Source organism: Erithacus rubecula (genome assembly GCF_903797595.1).
Source record: "Erithacus rubecula genome assembly, chromosome: 9".
Taxonomy (NCBI): domain Eukaryota; kingdom Metazoa; phylum Chordata; class Aves; order Passeriformes; family Muscicapidae; genus Erithacus; species Erithacus rubecula.
The window spans coordinates 5,311,510-5,328,677 of NC_136660.1; the positions used below are offsets into that span (position 1 = coordinate 5,311,510).

Sequence of the window (17,168 nt, forward strand, 5' to 3'; positions counted from 1 at the left end):
AACAAGTAATTTCAACCAAAGGGAGTAAATAACATGTCCTTTTTACAAGGCAGTTAGTAGCAACTGACAGTTAAAAAGTGAAAATTAATGAGTGCAGTAGTATTCAAATCCTTAAAACTTCAGGCTTCTTTATAAATAGCATTTATGAAATTAAATCAATATTACTTTTAAATGCATCTGCTGCAAAAGCTAAAAAGCAAAAGAAGTGTATTTGGGTTTTCAATTACTATTTTAAAAACCTATTTTACAAGATTTTTTAGCATTTCTTGACAACTTGAATTACTACTCGAAACCAACAGCCAATTTTTACTGCCACATCCCAGTCAGTAAGGCTCATTTCACAGCTTTAAGAAGGAAGGATAAGCATGTGAGATGGGGGGGATTACACAAATTCAGTAGTGGAACTTCAAAGCAGCAACCAATCGATACCTCCAGCACATCACCGAGTGTAAAGTTCAGGGAGAGCAAAAACCAGCACAGCTGCCTATGAACTTTTTTGACCTTAGTTAGGGCGTTAAGGATACAAAAGAAAAGGTTATCCATTAATTTAGTCCAGGATGCAAGGATACTGTAAATGCAAGTAATTACAGTTGTGTGTTCCTGCAACATTGCTAAAATATTGCTGTACCTTCAGCTTGGAAATGCAGCAGATTTTGTCCTCTGCATGTGGCTTCTCAGGCTCCTTCATGTTGCCTTTTTTAACTGATGCTGATGTCTGTTTCTGAGTCTGTCAGCCATGCCATTACAGTGTTAAAAAAGATGAGAGAAAAGAACAAATGTTTTTTGTCCCATATTAGCAAAAATACTACATTCCTTCTAAGAGATTTCATATTTTAGCATTTTCTTTGAATTGCAAACTGGATTGCAACAAAGCCTACAAGCCAATGGCTTTTATTCTAAATTAAGTAACTTGAATAGAACAGAAACAACTTTTTGGCATTAGAATTAGAGGAAAACAAAACCAAAAGCATCAGACCAACTCAAGTTCTAAATGGACACAAAACAGACTTAATTCTCCTTTCCCTCCCAAGATTTTAAAAAATATTCCTCTTTATTCATCTGCCTTGTTTTTACTTATCTCCATCTCAACTTGATGATTAGAGTGTCTGAAGCTGCCTGCTTTTTTAACATTTTACATATATTTCAACAATGTGTTCCAAGAAGGAGGAATATATTCCAGGACTTGGATATACTTACCTGTAAAAGCCCAGACACATCTGAGGGTTTGCACAGTGAATTAAACAGGTCTCAATCTAAGCACTCCTATAGAGACTCCATGAAATAAAGTTATGCAATGCAGTTCCCTGCAGCCTGATGGAGTGAGCTGAAGAAAACCAGGGCAAATCAGAGCCCTACCTGACAGGCAGGAGGGATGCAGGTTAATTTCCTCTTTTTTTTGTCTTGGATACACTTTGCAAGTGATCCTGCAGCACCTGCCCTGCTCTGTGCTTTCCACTTCAAGGATCCAGGGCTGGGGGGCAAGTTTGACAAGCCCACCAAGAGGACTCAGCTGCCTTTCAAATTCTTCCACTCGGCACCCTCCTGGTCAATCTCTTCAGACATTAATTTCTACAACAATGTTAATCCTCTCAAATGTGTTTCCTAACTAACTTGATTCCTAGCAAATTCACAGGCATTAACTCCTTCTATATAGCTACCTTCTCACTTTCAGTTTTTAAAAGCATAATTCATTATCACAGCATTCCTGAAAATACTTTACAATTAACTGTAGGTGGTCAGCACTCAGACAATTAGCTATGATAGATACAGAGTTTTTATTTCTGCTTTGCTCACAGACACTCCCACACACTGTGTTCAATTACAGGGCTAAGCTGTGCACATACAGCGGTTTTTTTCCAATTTGAAATAAGATTTATATCCCAAAATACTGCTTTTCTCTGAAACCCACCAGCAATACCAAAACTCAACAAAGGGATTCTTTCCCTTACTGCACCAGTCCCTGCATTTCACTATCACACATAGGGAATATCATCTGGCTCAATGCAGGTTTTCTGTTCTGGTGCTCCAGGATACAAGACAGCAACCTGTTACCATTTGACTTGAGGAATCAGACACATCACACTGCTCTTCATGCAATTACAGCAGATAACACAGAATTGTTGGCCTTTCACTATTTATACCTTCTCTCAAAGCATAAATAATGTTCCAGAAAAAAAAAAAAAAGTATTTCAATCAATTTTTTACTTTATTAAGATTATTAATTGAATAACAAAGGAGATGGAATTATTATTTCCAGCTCTGTTTCCGAAATTATTTTCCCCAGCTTTTTAATATTTTGTGGTCATACTTCATCAAATGTTACTGAAGCCAATGCAAACTAACAGCCTAAATTACCAGAAAGACACAGGTGCACAGCTCAGGTGCATCCACACCACATTTCAAGTCCAGGTTAGAATTTAAATTTCCATTTCTGTGCCTAAAGATGAACCAAGTGTGCTCCCACTTTAGACTCATCTGCAAACGTCTTTAGCCCATTAAATTGGCTGAAACATAGCTATATTAAAATACAGTTCTATTAAAATAGCCATGCAAAGTTTGCCCTGAACCCCAGTCGTAAGCCTGCAATGTTCACTGGAATTTCAGGGAAGAGGGCAGTGAAATTCCTCTCTCCACTTTTGATCTGAATTGGTGCCATATTGATGGCAGGCTGGGCAGTTAGCAATGCCACTCCACTGTCTGACCAAACCCTCAGGGGCAGCCAGGAGGGCAGAGAAGTGATCAAAAACTGCTCACTTTGCAGAGGGCACGGAGGTTTCTCATGTGGGCAGCTCCAAGCAGCTGCAGGACACAGAATCTGACGGGAGCTGGGCTGAGCAAGGCTGATCCAAACCAGAGCAGATCCCTCCTGTGGGGCAAAACCAGCAGGGACAGCAGCAGGCAGGCACTGAGCTGTCACCGGGGTCCCCTTTGTCCCACACTAACCCAGCAACACATCTTATAGGTTTTAATCACATTTCACTCTGGTTAACTAATAAAAAGAACAAAAGCTCCCAAATATCTGGATTAAGTTGATGATGCAATGCTTTGCGAGTTGTCTTGCCTAAGTCCCAAGAGGATGTGCTACTTTCAGTATAAAATTCATCTTCCATTTAGCTCAGCTTAGTCATATAGATAAACTGCCACATCTTTATTTTGTTTACAGGGTAAAAAAAAAAGTCTCAAAACACAACGATTCGGAAAGCAATTATGGTGTCAATTTTTAACTAATTTATTTTTCTGGTAGCAAAAAGCTTTTTGAAATCTTGTTTCACTAGGTACAGTTCAAACTGTTACTCAAGTGCAATTAGACTGAGACAACGGAAAATATTCTCACAGAAAACAAATTAGGTACTTACAGTTTTGAAACGGTTTCTGCAAGAAATCACTGATAAGGCACACTTGAACTTTGACATTAAATCTACATTGTTGAAAATTAACCAAGCATGGAGTCAAACTTGTGTTTTTGCCAAATTGTTTCAGCTGTGCATTATAGAGAGCTCAGATGTGACAGACATGGACTGAGCGTTTAGCAGGAAAATTAAGCTCATAGCTTCCCTTAAAAAAAAAGAAAAGGAAAAAAAAAAAATAAAAGAAAGAAAGGCCGAGGGCTACATCTGTGTCAGATCTCTGAGCATGAAGTGCTGACACTCCTGTCCACTGAAGACACCCAGAGAGCACCCACAAGCCAGAAAGGAACTTTAGGAGTGCACCTAAGTGAGTAAATTTACAGGTGAGTGGAGTTCTGGGAAGGGTGACAGGGAATGAGATTACGTTACTGATTACTGGGTGTTACAAAATCAGAGAGTAATTTGACCAAACACAAATAGCTCTAGTTTATATGACAGAAAGGGATAATTTGACTTCAATTAAGTCCATTAGACATCACACCTACAAATCAGTAGTTTGCCTTCATGTTTTTGCACTGAGACAGGTTTCATTTGTGATCTTAAATCTCTTGCTGACACTTGTGTTTGTCTCCCTCCCAGAAAGAACTACTAATACACACCAAAATCCTAAATGCCATGTGTAAAAGGTGCAGTGAGGGTGGGATTGGGATTCAGGAAAGCCTTAATTTCTGATACAGCATCTTCTCAGCTCTCACACGTGGGAAAAAATCTCAAGTACAAAGCTCTGTACATGCTTTGAATATGTGAAAAACCTCATACTCCTCCAAAAAACACACATTTTCTTAGCGTTATAGCACTGCTTTCTGTTTTCTCCTTCTACTGGTCTCCAAATCACACCTCATGTCTGCCTGACCTGGGATTTGGCCTACACAACTTAACAAGAAGTACAAAGCATGTTTCCACCTTTGATCCTCTAACAAAAACCTGAGGTAAATTCTTATTTCTCCTTAAGGTATTTCAACAGTTTTCTTGCATTTTTTATTTTCTTCGCTTACCCACTGCCATGTTTAGGAAATTTGAACAAGCTAATAAGACAAAAAACTATAGTCCAAGCTGCAAGAATACTGCCCATTGAAATGAGCAAAAGGGAAATAAAAGCCATTGTCCTGGAGTTTAATAAATTATTAAATACATAACAATTAAATAAACATTACTGACATTAAAAAAGCCAAAACATAGTAACATCACACATAAGACTGTGTAATTCTGCAATCTCTGTAACATTATTTTGTTCAATAATTATTTCCTCTCAGGGCAAGTAAAGTTGAAGATTCAAAAAGGAACTTAAAAAAAAAAGAAAATAAATTTTTTCAGTCAAATAAACACCACCTTGTATTTGGAACTTAAAAATTTCCTTTAAATACTTATCTCCATGGCATAAAAATTAACCCTGTGTTATTTTAAAGGGCAGATTAAGTGTTTTATAATTGCCAACAGGTACAAATAGAATACCTCTCCAAGAAGAGAGGAGTAGGTATGTAAAGTTATCATATGCTCATAAATGCATAGTTTACTATTAGGTAAATATATGTAAAATTCAATAGATAGGGAATTCAGCATTGTTCTTGACTGTGATTAATTAATGGGTAATAAAGAATTACAGAGTATTTATGGCAGCATGCAGAATTCCCTTCTTCTCCATGGGATTTCTTCTAAAGGGGTACCTCTAATCATTCAAATGCTTTTTTATAAGGAATATACCTCAAAAACACCAAGTATTTGTACAGAATCAGGTATAACCTATTCTTAGAAAGGAGTTGTGTTGAAGATACTCATCCAAAGTCTCACAATAGGCATTAGAGTCAGATATTTCCAGAGAGTAATTTATCCCATTTTAAGACAACTGTCCAAAATAAGTGGAGGAAGAACCTCTCTGGAGGTGCTTCTTTCTTCCCTTTGATTTGGAAGTCTTGAGAGCTTACCTTAGTCTGGCTAACAAAAGTTTAGACAGATAAAGATCAGGTCAGCTGACCCCTATCCTGATTATCTCTCTATGTCATTTTAGATCTACTCATCTTAGCCAAGGAACAAAACTCCTGTCAGCCAGCATCTCCCAGCCTAAGGTCAGGACCCAGTGACAGCTGCTTGTGCAAACTCACAGGAAATTCAAATAGATAAACAGTGTTCTTATGGAAATACATAAAAGTCCTCAGTGAAAAGTGCAGATTAGAGCTATTTGTCCTAGTCTAAATGTTACATGTCAGGATGATTTACCTACCTAAAGCACAGAAGATATTTATCCCCTCATTCTAAACACATCACATTATTTTGAAACCACTAAGGACCGAGTAGCTCTTTCCCTGCACTTCAGTTGTAAGCAACCACTTCTAACCCATTAAAAGCTGGGAATATGAAGTCTTTCTCCACAAAACTACAGTATCCATAGGATTCACATGGCATAGGACATGGCAAAGCAGATCAGGACACCATGACACAGAGTAGGTTCACCATCATTTCCCCCCATCAGTTCAGAACTGGATTCAGGGCAATGCTTAAAACCATTTTATTTCTCAGAAGTATCTGCTGAGATCTGCTTCTCTGGCAGTGTGACAGCTGAATAGCCATGCACCTCCCAGTCACATGGAGGTTAACAGGGAGAATTTCTTACAAGGACAACACAGAATTTGCTTCTCAGGGCTGTGTCCTGACCTGGGTACATATCCAAAATCTTTACTGCAAACTTCAGCCTCTGAACAGACAAGCAGAACTGGGCATAGGAAAACCTCAAATAAAGGCTCTTTCACAACATTTTCACTCCTTTCACCTGCTTGTAGGGTTTCAGAATCTGCATAAATGAAAAAAAAAAAAAAAAAAAAAAAAAAAACCTGCTCAAGATATTTAGGGAATCTAGTTTCTCAAAAGAAAGAGAAAAAGGACAAAAAATAAAGAAATATATAATAATTCAACTGATCCTCCATCAATAAAAAAAGCATTTATATAGGCAATGTTTATACCAAACTAAGGTAATCAATATAGGAGCCACAAAGTCTCCTTGTAGTGACTAGTGAAGAGACTCAGAGGTAAGAACTTGACCTACTGAAATCATGTAGAAAAGTATTGACCTACTGAAATCATGTAGAAAAGTATGCACCTGCATTTAATAAATGATGGGTGATCTTTACCCCATATGTGCAGAAACACAGAGAGGCACAAAACTTTCTTCCCATTTTGAGTCTTAATTCAGATTTCCTTTGACAATCCAGTAAGACATTCTTCCCTTCCACCTTAATAGAGTTCATGTCAGCTACAGCCTAAATAAAAATTCAGATCTGTCTTCTGTCCTCAACTCTGCCATCTACTCTAGTCATCCCTTTCAACTAGTGATTGCTCAATTTTTTCCCATGTAGCACAAGGACAATAAAGAGACTTTTCTAGAAAGCATTCAGACCCATACCTTAGAGATAATACTGCATAGGCACAAAACACTATTTCTGTCTGGCTTCATAACTTGTTATTTATTTAATACTGTCATAACAGTTTGTCCTTGAAGAAAGCAGTTTAGCACACTGATTTGCACTTGTATGGATTTGGAGGCTTGGCTTTTGTTTTGGCATGTGTTCTAGCCTTGCAGCAATATTTATGGAGACATGAAATTCTTTGTTCTTCATAAAATCTGCAGAAAGTCTGGAAGACGTTCTGTCACACAAACTCGTGGTTTTAAATGCTAGAAAACATAAATGTTTCAATTGTCAAAACAGCTTATCAGAAGGTTGAAAACCTAATTATATACTTTTGGGCAGTACTTCCTAGTTAAAATACAAAGGGATTTGTTGTGTGATCAGGTCATCAGCTTACCAGCAACGAGGCAAATAGTCTCAGGAACATACTTTGAGGAAAAAAGGAACAAATGTACTGCAGGTTGACTGGCAGTACAAAGCTTCAAAGTCTCTCTGGAGTCTTTTCCTCTGAAAAATTACATTACCTATGATTCATCAATCAGTGGTTTATGTAACCTGATAGCAGTTTACTTTCACTACCCACCAAGTCCACAAGGTTTTTGATGTGTGATAATACACTTTGTAGGCAGATACCATCAGGCTAGATGGTTAAAGGTGATACTCCTGGTCTTTCTAGGTACCCTTGATTCACTCAGCCCTAAAAGGTGTGGAACACCTGCATGGAAGATCCAGGATATTTCGGGAATGGGGCACATAGCTAGGCACACACCTGTAAGCACAGCTTTCTAGCTACAAGCATCTCATTTTTAAAACACAGGAAACTTTCACAAGATCCTCTGAAATACATACTTGCTCAGAAAGGTTAAAGTTGAGTGAAATACACATCCTCTTCAGTGAAAATTAAAGTACTGACTTCAAAAAACAGTGTTGCTTTAAGAGTTTCCAATAAAATATACCTCACCTCTACGGTGATAACTTCCACAGTTCTTTCAACAGTGACTTTTTTAACTCCTACAATTTGTTATGAGTATTACAAAAGGCAGCAGGATGATGCACGACCTAAAGCAGTGATCCATATCACCATGAAGATTATGCCTGCTTATGACAACATCCTAAAAAATAGTTTAAGAATGTGTTAGCCTCTCGTTCACATGAAGTGGTATGAAATGTTCTGTTGACATGAAATTATATGTGACATTGCCAACATTGCTCATTGTTAAACACGATGCCACTAAGCATGAACACAATTCCAATAAGCATGTGGGAATGTGATAGCTCTCTAAAATAAAAAGAGCCATGTGCAGCCCAGGGGAACCCTGTGAAAACTAACATAATCAAGCCTACAGTCACTAGAATCACAGTCACTAGCCAAAGTGGAAATGTGTAGCAACCCTGCAAATCAAGAAACATAATAATAAAAAAAACTACCTGTGCAGACAGTAATTTATATAACAGAAAATACTCCAAAATCAAAAGCAGAATTCAAGACACCCATTCTAAATATATAGTAGGTACTCAATACCTATAGATTTTAAAAACACTTAAGTCTGTGCATCTCTGCTGCTCTGCACAAGGCTCTTTTCTGAATCAAATGCTTTCATAAAGTGACTTTTCAACTTTTTCCCATTGAAATTTATCATTTATTGGCACAATAAGTGTTAGTATGAAATTATTTCAATATGTTAATGACAGAAAGGTTTCAGAGCCTCATTTCCCCCCCTTTCCAATAATGCTGTGATTTCAGTTTTCCACTGGGTGTTTGGCTCAATAACAATTATGGCAAAAACCACCAGCTTTTGGACTAGCCAGTTCACTTGCAGCTCCTAAATTATTGTGAGAGCTCACATGTAAGTTCTGACTTTTTCACACCATTCCTGAATCCTGTTATCAAGGATGAGCTCAGCCAAAACTTGATTTGTTGCTAAATGGAAGAAAACAGCAATATTTGGTTTAAAAGATACTACCAGAGCAGACCAAAAGTTCACTAAATGTTTTCAGATGCATATGCTGAACTCCTAATAAATTTTTAATTACTTCTTATAGTAGAAAGACAATTTCATGTACTTATTCCTGTTGCATGTGCTTGTCAAAGTCTTTTCTCATCTCCAAGTACAATGAAAAGGTCAGGTCTTGCACTCACACAAAAAATGATTCAAGCATACTGTAAATTCAGCCCTACTGGCTCTCTTTTTGAAGAAGCTATGTGTGATGACATACCATAAATAAGTTAATTAATGTTTCATGATATTGTCAACGTAAATGCTCCTACGTAAGCTCAGACTGCATCTACGCTTAGGGAAAAATTATTACGAACATGACTGATTCTCAGTTCAGCACAAGTCTCCTTTTTAAACAGCAGGGAAAAAGCCACTATTAATAGCAGAGCTGTCAAGACAGCATCATCTAAAGGACTCAGTGTTTCAAGACAAAGCCAGATTGTCATTCTCTTGCAGCAGCTGGCAGAGAAAAAGATAAAACTGATTTCTTTAAAAGTGGGGTAGTTTAAAAGAAAACCTAGTTAAAACTTATGCACTGCATCAGGTATGAAGGGCTGGCATGAATCTGTGTAGAATTCTTTTGAAAACAGCACTCACAAATGGGATAGACACATCTACTACCAAGAGTCTTAATGTGTCTTATTAACGTTATTATGCAAATGTAGAACTCAGATGGTGAAAAGTAGCCATTAGAAGTGGGAACCAGCTGCCCAGCAGGTACCAAAAATAGCCTAAGAAAAAGGTCAATGTGAGAAAGAAGGAGACAACCATCTTTAATCTCAGGCACATAAGACAGTTGAAGCACCCCTGATGGAATTAATTTCATTTGCATTTAGACACCTTCAATGTAAACATCTGCACCTGAGCAAGTCGCCCAAGGCTGCTTTTGTAGGCAAAAAGGAGAAACAGACACACATCATGTAAGCTGTTTTAGACTTCTGCACTAGAAACAGGCATCTGAATGGTCTCTATATTCATTTGGCATTTAGGGATACAAATCCCACTCCCCAGGACTTGAGACAAGGCTGGTTCCCTGTTCCTCTGCTGCCAGTACATCCCAGAGCAGAGCATGGTCAGCATCTCTGGAATTCCAGACATTGTGTAGGTAACTTCCAAAAGGAACCAAGGAATTGGGAAAACATTACTTTTGGATTGTTTTTAAACCTCGGCTCTGGTTTCATCTAACCCTCTTATAGGCACAATTCTTTAGAAAAATCTTTGCATAAAAACTTAAACACCAGTATGAATATCTAAAATTACCATGTAACTACTCAGAATAGAATTGATCACAGATTTCTTTAATGAGAACACTTGATTTTTTTTCTTTTTTCCTTAGGAAGATAACAGTTGTAATTCACATGAATACAAGGTTTTTTCTAAGATCAAGGTTAAGGAACTTTGTCAGTGGTAAAAATAGCTTTCCAAGCACTCATTGAATGGCACTAACTGGAAAGTATTTAGTGCCAGCATCTTGAAATTTGAGTTACTAATTGTTTCTGCTGTCCAAGAGATTCCACAATTTAATATTCCATTCCTGTTTGTATAGGCAAACACTACTCCTGCTTAAGAGAACTTGCAACAGGAGCTGCAATAGCTTAATTTGGTTAACTTCACATGTGACTAATTGCTGGATAGACTTCTTGCTGACTCTGCCAAGATGCTGAGCAGCCCAGGAGGCTGGCAGTGTTCCTGGGACATCATGAGCCTACTTTCATTTCTACAATGCACTCAAGAAGCAGCCTTTCTCTTCTTCTCTCAAAGCACTAGTCTGCTTGCAGGACAGGTGCAATTAGAATTTGGGATCAATATTTATCTGAAGATTGGTATTTCATTTTATTTCCCTCAACCCATAGCTTGTTGATTCAAGTTTGATACAGAAACCACTCACTTGGATGTCTTAAAACAGAGGAGATTCTGAGTATTAAGTTCAGTCATTTAAAATCTTAAACACAAACTGATCTATCCATTGCTTTTCAGGATTTAAAAGGTCTCTCACACAGGCTGAGCATAAGGGCCACTGCTGAGTGTCAGTGGCACTCGGATCCACCCAGGAAAAGCACACTAAGACACTTTCAAGTTCAATATCCAAGCAGTGAGGATTGGCTAATGTCAATACAGAGTATCTGTATAATTGTTTTTTAGCACAACACTATTTCTGTAAAATGGGTTTAATCATGCCTTCAATTCAGGGAAGAGAAATTGCCACAGTAAAAGTGACACCAGAATGTTATTTCATCATAGTAAAATTCTACAGTGAGTCTTTAGAGAGATAAACTTGTTTCAGAAGTTGCACAGAACCTACTGTCATGCTGAAGATAAAATACTGTACTTACTTCTCTTACACTGGGACTGTCCATTCAGAGAGGGAACTGCAGGAACCTGGTGAAAAGAAGTATATGATCATATTAAAACCAGAGAGAAAAATATCCAGCAGTAGCATCCCTCTAAAAACAAACCAACAAACAAACAAACAAACAACCACAACACACAAAAAACCCCCAAAGCAACATCTACAACAACCAGCAAAACATTTTATCACATTCCAGACTATTTTGTGCAGACTGTTGTAATCAAGTAAAGAAGTTACTGTCCAGCTGAATATCCCTTCAGTATTCACCTCAAGTAGCACAGATGCCTGAAGTGAGCCAACACTGGAACTGGAGCCATTGCAATGAAAATCTGGTACTACACACTAAACCAACAAAGAAGAGGGATTCCAATTAAGGCAGGGCACTTGGCACTGAAGCAGTTCTGAACTAATTCATGTTCTTGAGGATAGAAAAATGCACCTGGTAACTCCTTATCACAGAGAACTTTTGTTCAGCTTTTGAAAACAGCCGGAATCTTGATCTTTACAAATAATTAAAAGACCTGTTTTCCAAAGGCAATGAAGTACCTTGCAGCAACTAAGGAGCCAGAGGGGGAGGAAAAAAAAGTGATTTTCCTAATTTCCACTGAAATCAGAGGTAAATGGTTCTAATTCTTGGAACTCTGCAATTAGGTATTCCATTAACACTGGATTTAGTCTGTTAGAAGCTGTACATTTTTCCCTGAACCATACTCAATGCGTACCAGAGAAATAAATTTGCACAGGTAATTTTCTTCTGACATTTCCTGGCTTTTTAATCCGAGTCTTTGCCTTCTGAAAAGTATTAATTGACTCAATTTTCACTCATGACAATTCCACCTGTGTTAGTAAAATATGATATTTAACATTTGTAGTGACAGAATTTTCATTCACATTTAGACTTCAGTGAAAAATGTACATGATTTCTACCGTGTTACCCTGAATGAGAACTCTGCCAATTTAAATTAAAAAAAAAAAAACCTTTCACTCTTTTCTTATTCATCATACATCTTTTATCCCTTCAGACACCTTTTCTTTCCATCTATATTCTACAGCAAAACTCCACAACTTTAACTTTTCCCTTTTTTTTTTTTTTTCAGCTATGTTTTCTTGTATTTCAATTACCAGCGGCCTGGTGTTTCATTTGCTCTGGCTTTCTTTATAACTTTTGTTACCTTATTTAGCCCTCAAAAACACCCACAGGGAATATTACCTCAGCAGCTTACCAGAGCTGCAAAATTGAGGCTGCATTTCTGATGTGCAATAAGCTACTGCAGTGCCTTCACCAGGGCATTCTGCATCCTCCAGGTGAATGTTTGCTGATGTGCTAGTGCAATAGTGACCCACCTGCCCCTGCTGCTCTCTGGGACCCTTTCTGTCTAAAGGGGTTGGAATTAACGACAGTCTCTCTGTGCTGCCTGATGTCAGAGCTGAGAAAGGTGTCAAGGATATATAAGAGCCGTATGACTTGCCAGAAAGGAAGAGGGAAAAGGATACTCCAGAGCTAGATGCAAGCGTGGAATTGTTGCATGCACACTTCTTGCTAACCAAGAGGGCTTGCTGGCTTCTCCAGTTAGATCCGTGACCACAAAAAGGTAAATGATTTCCCTTTTTCTTACTTTTCCTGCAGTGCAACAGATGTGCTTTAGAAAAGCACAATATCCCTTATTATTAATCAAGAGCATTTCTCAGGAAAAGACTGAGACAACTTTAAAGCAGACTGCATGGGGGACCAGAATTTGAGACTGGGATATAAGGAAACCAGAGGTAAGGGATAGGATTGAAACTACTGGATGGAAAATGGGCATTTACTGCTGAGAGCTATATTTCTGAAATTGAATTTTGTTACTAAACTTGAAGGGATCATTTTTCTCACTCTAGCCTCTGAAAAAGACTAGCTGCTCTTGATTTAGGACAGAATGGGCATCAGGGATAGGGTGTGCTATGGGTTAGCTTTCAGTTCTGAATCACTGTTCTTTTCAGGAAGTTTGGAAGGGAAGATGTGCAACCTAAAGCTGTCAGTTTTCTTCATTGCACTTTCTGTCACTTTGAGCTGTTTGGAAGCTACACCTATTGAGAGGTGAGTAATAAATAATCATATTTATTTCTCTTTTTGGGAAAAAAGGTGTTCAGATTATTGCACGAGTTGTTTTTGTTTTCTTGTCTCAAATAGTACAAAAATTGAGTTATTCAAGCTCACTCATTTATTGTTGTTCAAAGACTACTGTCTGTGGCCGATGATCTATCTGACGGATCTTCCAAGAGACAAGGATGGATGTTGCCTGCAATGTCACAGAATACACTCTCAGGACTTAGTGAGGAAATGCCAGAACAACCAGCAGCAAAGACAAAAAGGTATTGATCTTCCTTGTTTCTTCCAACCATATCAGATTGAATCATGAAGCAAATTTTGTTCCAGTGATATCCTGCTACTTGAGACACTTTGCTTCTGTTTTTTCTCCAAAAAAAACAAACAAACAAAAAAAAAGAATGAGATTAAAATATTCTTTCACTAAAAGAAGCTTTCCTCTAAGCATAAAGATCAGCTTTTCTGTAATATAGAGATCAAAGCATTCAGGGTGGAAAGTGAAATCCAGGGACAAAGTTGCAAATCATTTGATCACTTCACAATTGTAACCCATTCATAAATTACAGTGGCTGCAAATACTACATTACCTTGAGAAGAAATGTATATTTTGCAAATATCTTCCTTTTTAAAAAGTTCATCAAATTTCCAAGCCTGGAAAGGGAAAAAAGAGAAAACATATTCTTCTTAATAATATTACAGCCCTCCTAGAATGGAATAATTTTATAGTATAAATGCTTTCAGGAAATAAGCAATTTTTAAGTCACATAATTAAATATTAATTTAATCAGAGGAAGAAGGAAAATAAGAAATTGGTTCTGATAGAATTTCACTTGTCTTAAATATATTCTTATTTATAAATTCAGTATCAGGCAACTTTTTAACAAATAAAAAATATTTCAAGATTTATTTGTACTAAAAGATAAGCAGCCTGAATCACCCGACTTTTCACAGAACCATCAAGGTTTGAAGAGATCTGCAAGTTCAACTGGTTTAGTCAGACTTTTGAGTGAATTTCTTCCAATGACAATTCTGTTGTAGATGAATTCAGTAAATACACATATATATAGCTGACTGCTCCTGTCTCTTTGAACATATATTAAAAAACATATTATTATATGGCAATTTTTGTACTTTCCTAAGTATTTTCATAACAGAGACATTTTTACAGTTATCACTTAAAAAAAAAATACAACACCCCCCCACCCCCCAAAATGACAGTAATTCTGAAACACAAGGCATCACCTTTATGAGTGTGGTGTGTCCTATCTGCTTTTCTGGAGGCTAGAACCATGTCTCACTGGGTGAACTGTCTCCTGGCAGCAGATATTCACTTAAAGGCCACAGACCCATCAACTAAAAGGGTTGGTGGGTTCAGCCAGGCTAGACATGAGATGGAAACCCAGCAGATTCCTTTAAGGACTGGAATTTTGAACTTGGGGTGTCAGGGCCTGATATTGTAGTTTTATTGGAAAAGAAAATTCTGCCTCCACAAACAAAGCAGGATCTCTGTGAGAGCCAGTTGCTATCTGAACCTCCTGAGTTAAGGACTTGATTAAAACCAATAGAAATACCCATGAAAGTCAAAGAGAGGTTATATAAAGCCCTATCCAACAATTTTCTTCTAATGCAATTACACATTTTATATATTAATTGCTTGAAAATTGCTGCCTATCTACTAATGAAGAACCAGTATAATACAGACATTTGTATCATGCCACTTGTATGCTCAGATCAATACAAATAACTTCAAAAGGCTATGTGACATTTTAGATGATAGATTAAATAATCAGAAAGCAGAGGAACATACTGGCAAATGGTCAGAGTTTAAAGCTGGGATATTGCTGCTCTTCTCAGTAAATTTTAGCCACAAACCAGTGTCTAACTCATGCCATATCAGCATGAAGAAGTCCAAAGTAATAAGCAACAACTCAGCATGCAATCTCAGCAAGCATTTCTGTCTGAAGCACAGCATTCTAAGAAACTATTTTGGAAACCTAAGCTCTCTGAAGCTAACCATTTTATTGCAATTTAAAAACCCCCTAATGCTACGTAAGTTTTACATGGAGTTCTGTAAGTCGTCTGTTAGTTCTGATCATAAGATATTTTTTCTAAATATGGATTCTTCCTTGATCACTCTTTAAAGTATCATTCAGCAAAGGATTTTCTCTCACCACAACAGAACTTTCAAGTTGCTGGTGTTTCAAAAGAGATGTGGCAGTTTTTCAGTAGATGAAGCCTCTGTTTAGTCAGAGCTAAGTGGGAGTGAGACAGAGCTAAAGACCATCCTGAGTGGTTCTGAAGCTGGCAGAAGCTGGCAAAGCCTGCTACTTCTCATGGTATGTGGTGCAGACTGGAGAAAGAGTTTTTGGATTTAAACCACATGGTATGGACTGGAATATTAGCACTCACTTCTGTGAGAGCAGATATGATTCTGTGGAAACCAGAGAACTAATTAAATGCTAGTGATCATCATGATGTTAGTAATCCTTGTGATATCAGCAAGAGCTCTAAATAGATTTAGAAGTTCAGCTGAAAGTTAAACATTTAGTCATTGCTTTCACTTAGTGCCTTACCTATACTATCATTACAGGCTTTCTAGATGTCATAAACTTCTGTGCAGGATATCAATAAAAATGGCATATGACTGTTCAGGTCTCTGCATTTGAATAACCCCATCATTAAAACAGATAATAGCACCCAGCACAAGGATTTTTTTTTCAGGCACAAAGTAGGCGGTGGGAAGATTCTAAGGTTCCTGTATTTGTGCACACATTGAAAGAGCTCCCACATCAGCAGAGCTATGTGGCTGTGAGAGGCGGCGCACTGGGCTGAGCGCTGTGTCTGTGCTCCCCGCACACTCGAGGCTGGGCTGAGCGCTGTCTCAGTGCTCCCCGCACACTCGTGGCTGGGCTGAGCGCTGTGTCTCAGTGCTCCCCGCACACTCATGGCTGGGCTGAGCGCTGTCTCAGTGCTCCCCGCACACTCGTGGCTGGGCTGAGCGCTGTGTCTGTGCTCCCCGCACACTCGTGGCTGGGCTGAGCGCTGTGTCTCAGTGCTCCCCGCACACTCGTGGCTGGGCTGAGCGCTGTGTCTCAGTGCTCCCCGCACACTCGAGGCTGGGCTGAGCGCTGTGTCTCAGTGCTCCCCGCACACTCATGGCTGGGCTGAGCGCTGTGTCTCAGTGCTCCCGGCACACTCATGGCTGGGCTGAGCACTGTGTCTGTGCTCCCCGCACACTCGTGGCTGGGCTGAGCGCTGTCTCAGTGCTCCCCGCACACTCGAGGCTGGGCTGAGCGCTGTGTCTGTGCTCCCCGCACACTCGTGGCTGGGCTGAGCGCTGTGTCTGTGCTCCCCGCACACTCGTGGCTGGGCTGAGCGCTGTGTCTGTGCTCCCCGCACACTCGTGGCTGGGCTGAGCGCTGTGTCTGTGCTCCCCGCACACTCGAGGCTGGGCTGAGCGCTGTCTCAATGCTCCCCGCACACTCGAGGCCGGGCTGAGCGCTGTGTCTCTGTGCTCCCCGCAGGCAGCAGCTGGCCAAGCGGAGGTGCCGCACGGCCTCGTGTGTGACGCAGCGCCTGGCCGATTTCCTGGTGCGCGCCCGCAGCGCCGGCGCCGCCCGCTCCGCCACCAACGTGGGCGCCGGCAGCTACGGCAAGAGGGGCACGGCGGGCACGGAACCCTAGCCCGCCCGGATGGCTGCTGCACCACGAGCTCAGCTTTTAACGCATCAACAACCTCTCGGTCGCTTGTTATTTGTACAGTCTTACCGGTGCCTTGTTTTCTGTGTGTGTGGGGGGGTATGTGATTTATGTTCTTCATGCCACTACGCATGCACAATGACATGCATTTCAACTTCATTAACAACTCCGGAAATCTGCTTGTTAAATTCCTTTGTAAAAATTTGTCATGACAATAAATGGAAAAGTACT

General features: G+C 39.3%; 2 protein-coding genes across 2 annotated transcripts in view; one reads left to right on the top strand and one right to left on the bottom strand.

The window, feature by feature from the left end:
* Positions 1–11,417, bottom strand: part of LOC306805061 (uncharacterized protein) — a 51,641-nt gene extending 40,224 nt beyond the window's left edge. Inside the window, exons 1-2 of the mRNA XM_079312376.1 lie at positions 11,136–11,417; positions 629–727 (exon numbers count right to left, since the gene is read on the bottom strand). Of these exons, the coding sequence (XP_079168502.1) occupies positions 629–727; positions 11,136–11,159 (123 nt within the window). The 5' untranslated portion in view covers positions 11,160–11,417. The remainder of the gene's footprint in view (positions 1–628; positions 728–11,135) is intronic.
* A 1,220-nt stretch (positions 11,418–12,637) lies between these two features.
* IAPP (islet amyloid polypeptide) lies at positions 12,638–16,922 on the top strand (the record flags this gene model as incomplete). Its single annotated transcript, XM_079312377.1, has 4 exons — positions 12,638–12,744; positions 13,133–13,229; positions 13,370–13,504; positions 16,763–16,922. Exons 2-4 carry the CDS (start codon positions 13,150–13,152, stop codon positions 16,920–16,922), a joined length of 375 nt encoding a protein of 124 aa, XP_079168503.1. The 5' UTR covers positions 12,638–12,744; positions 13,133–13,149.
* Between the last annotated feature and the right edge of the window lie 246 nt (positions 16,923–17,168).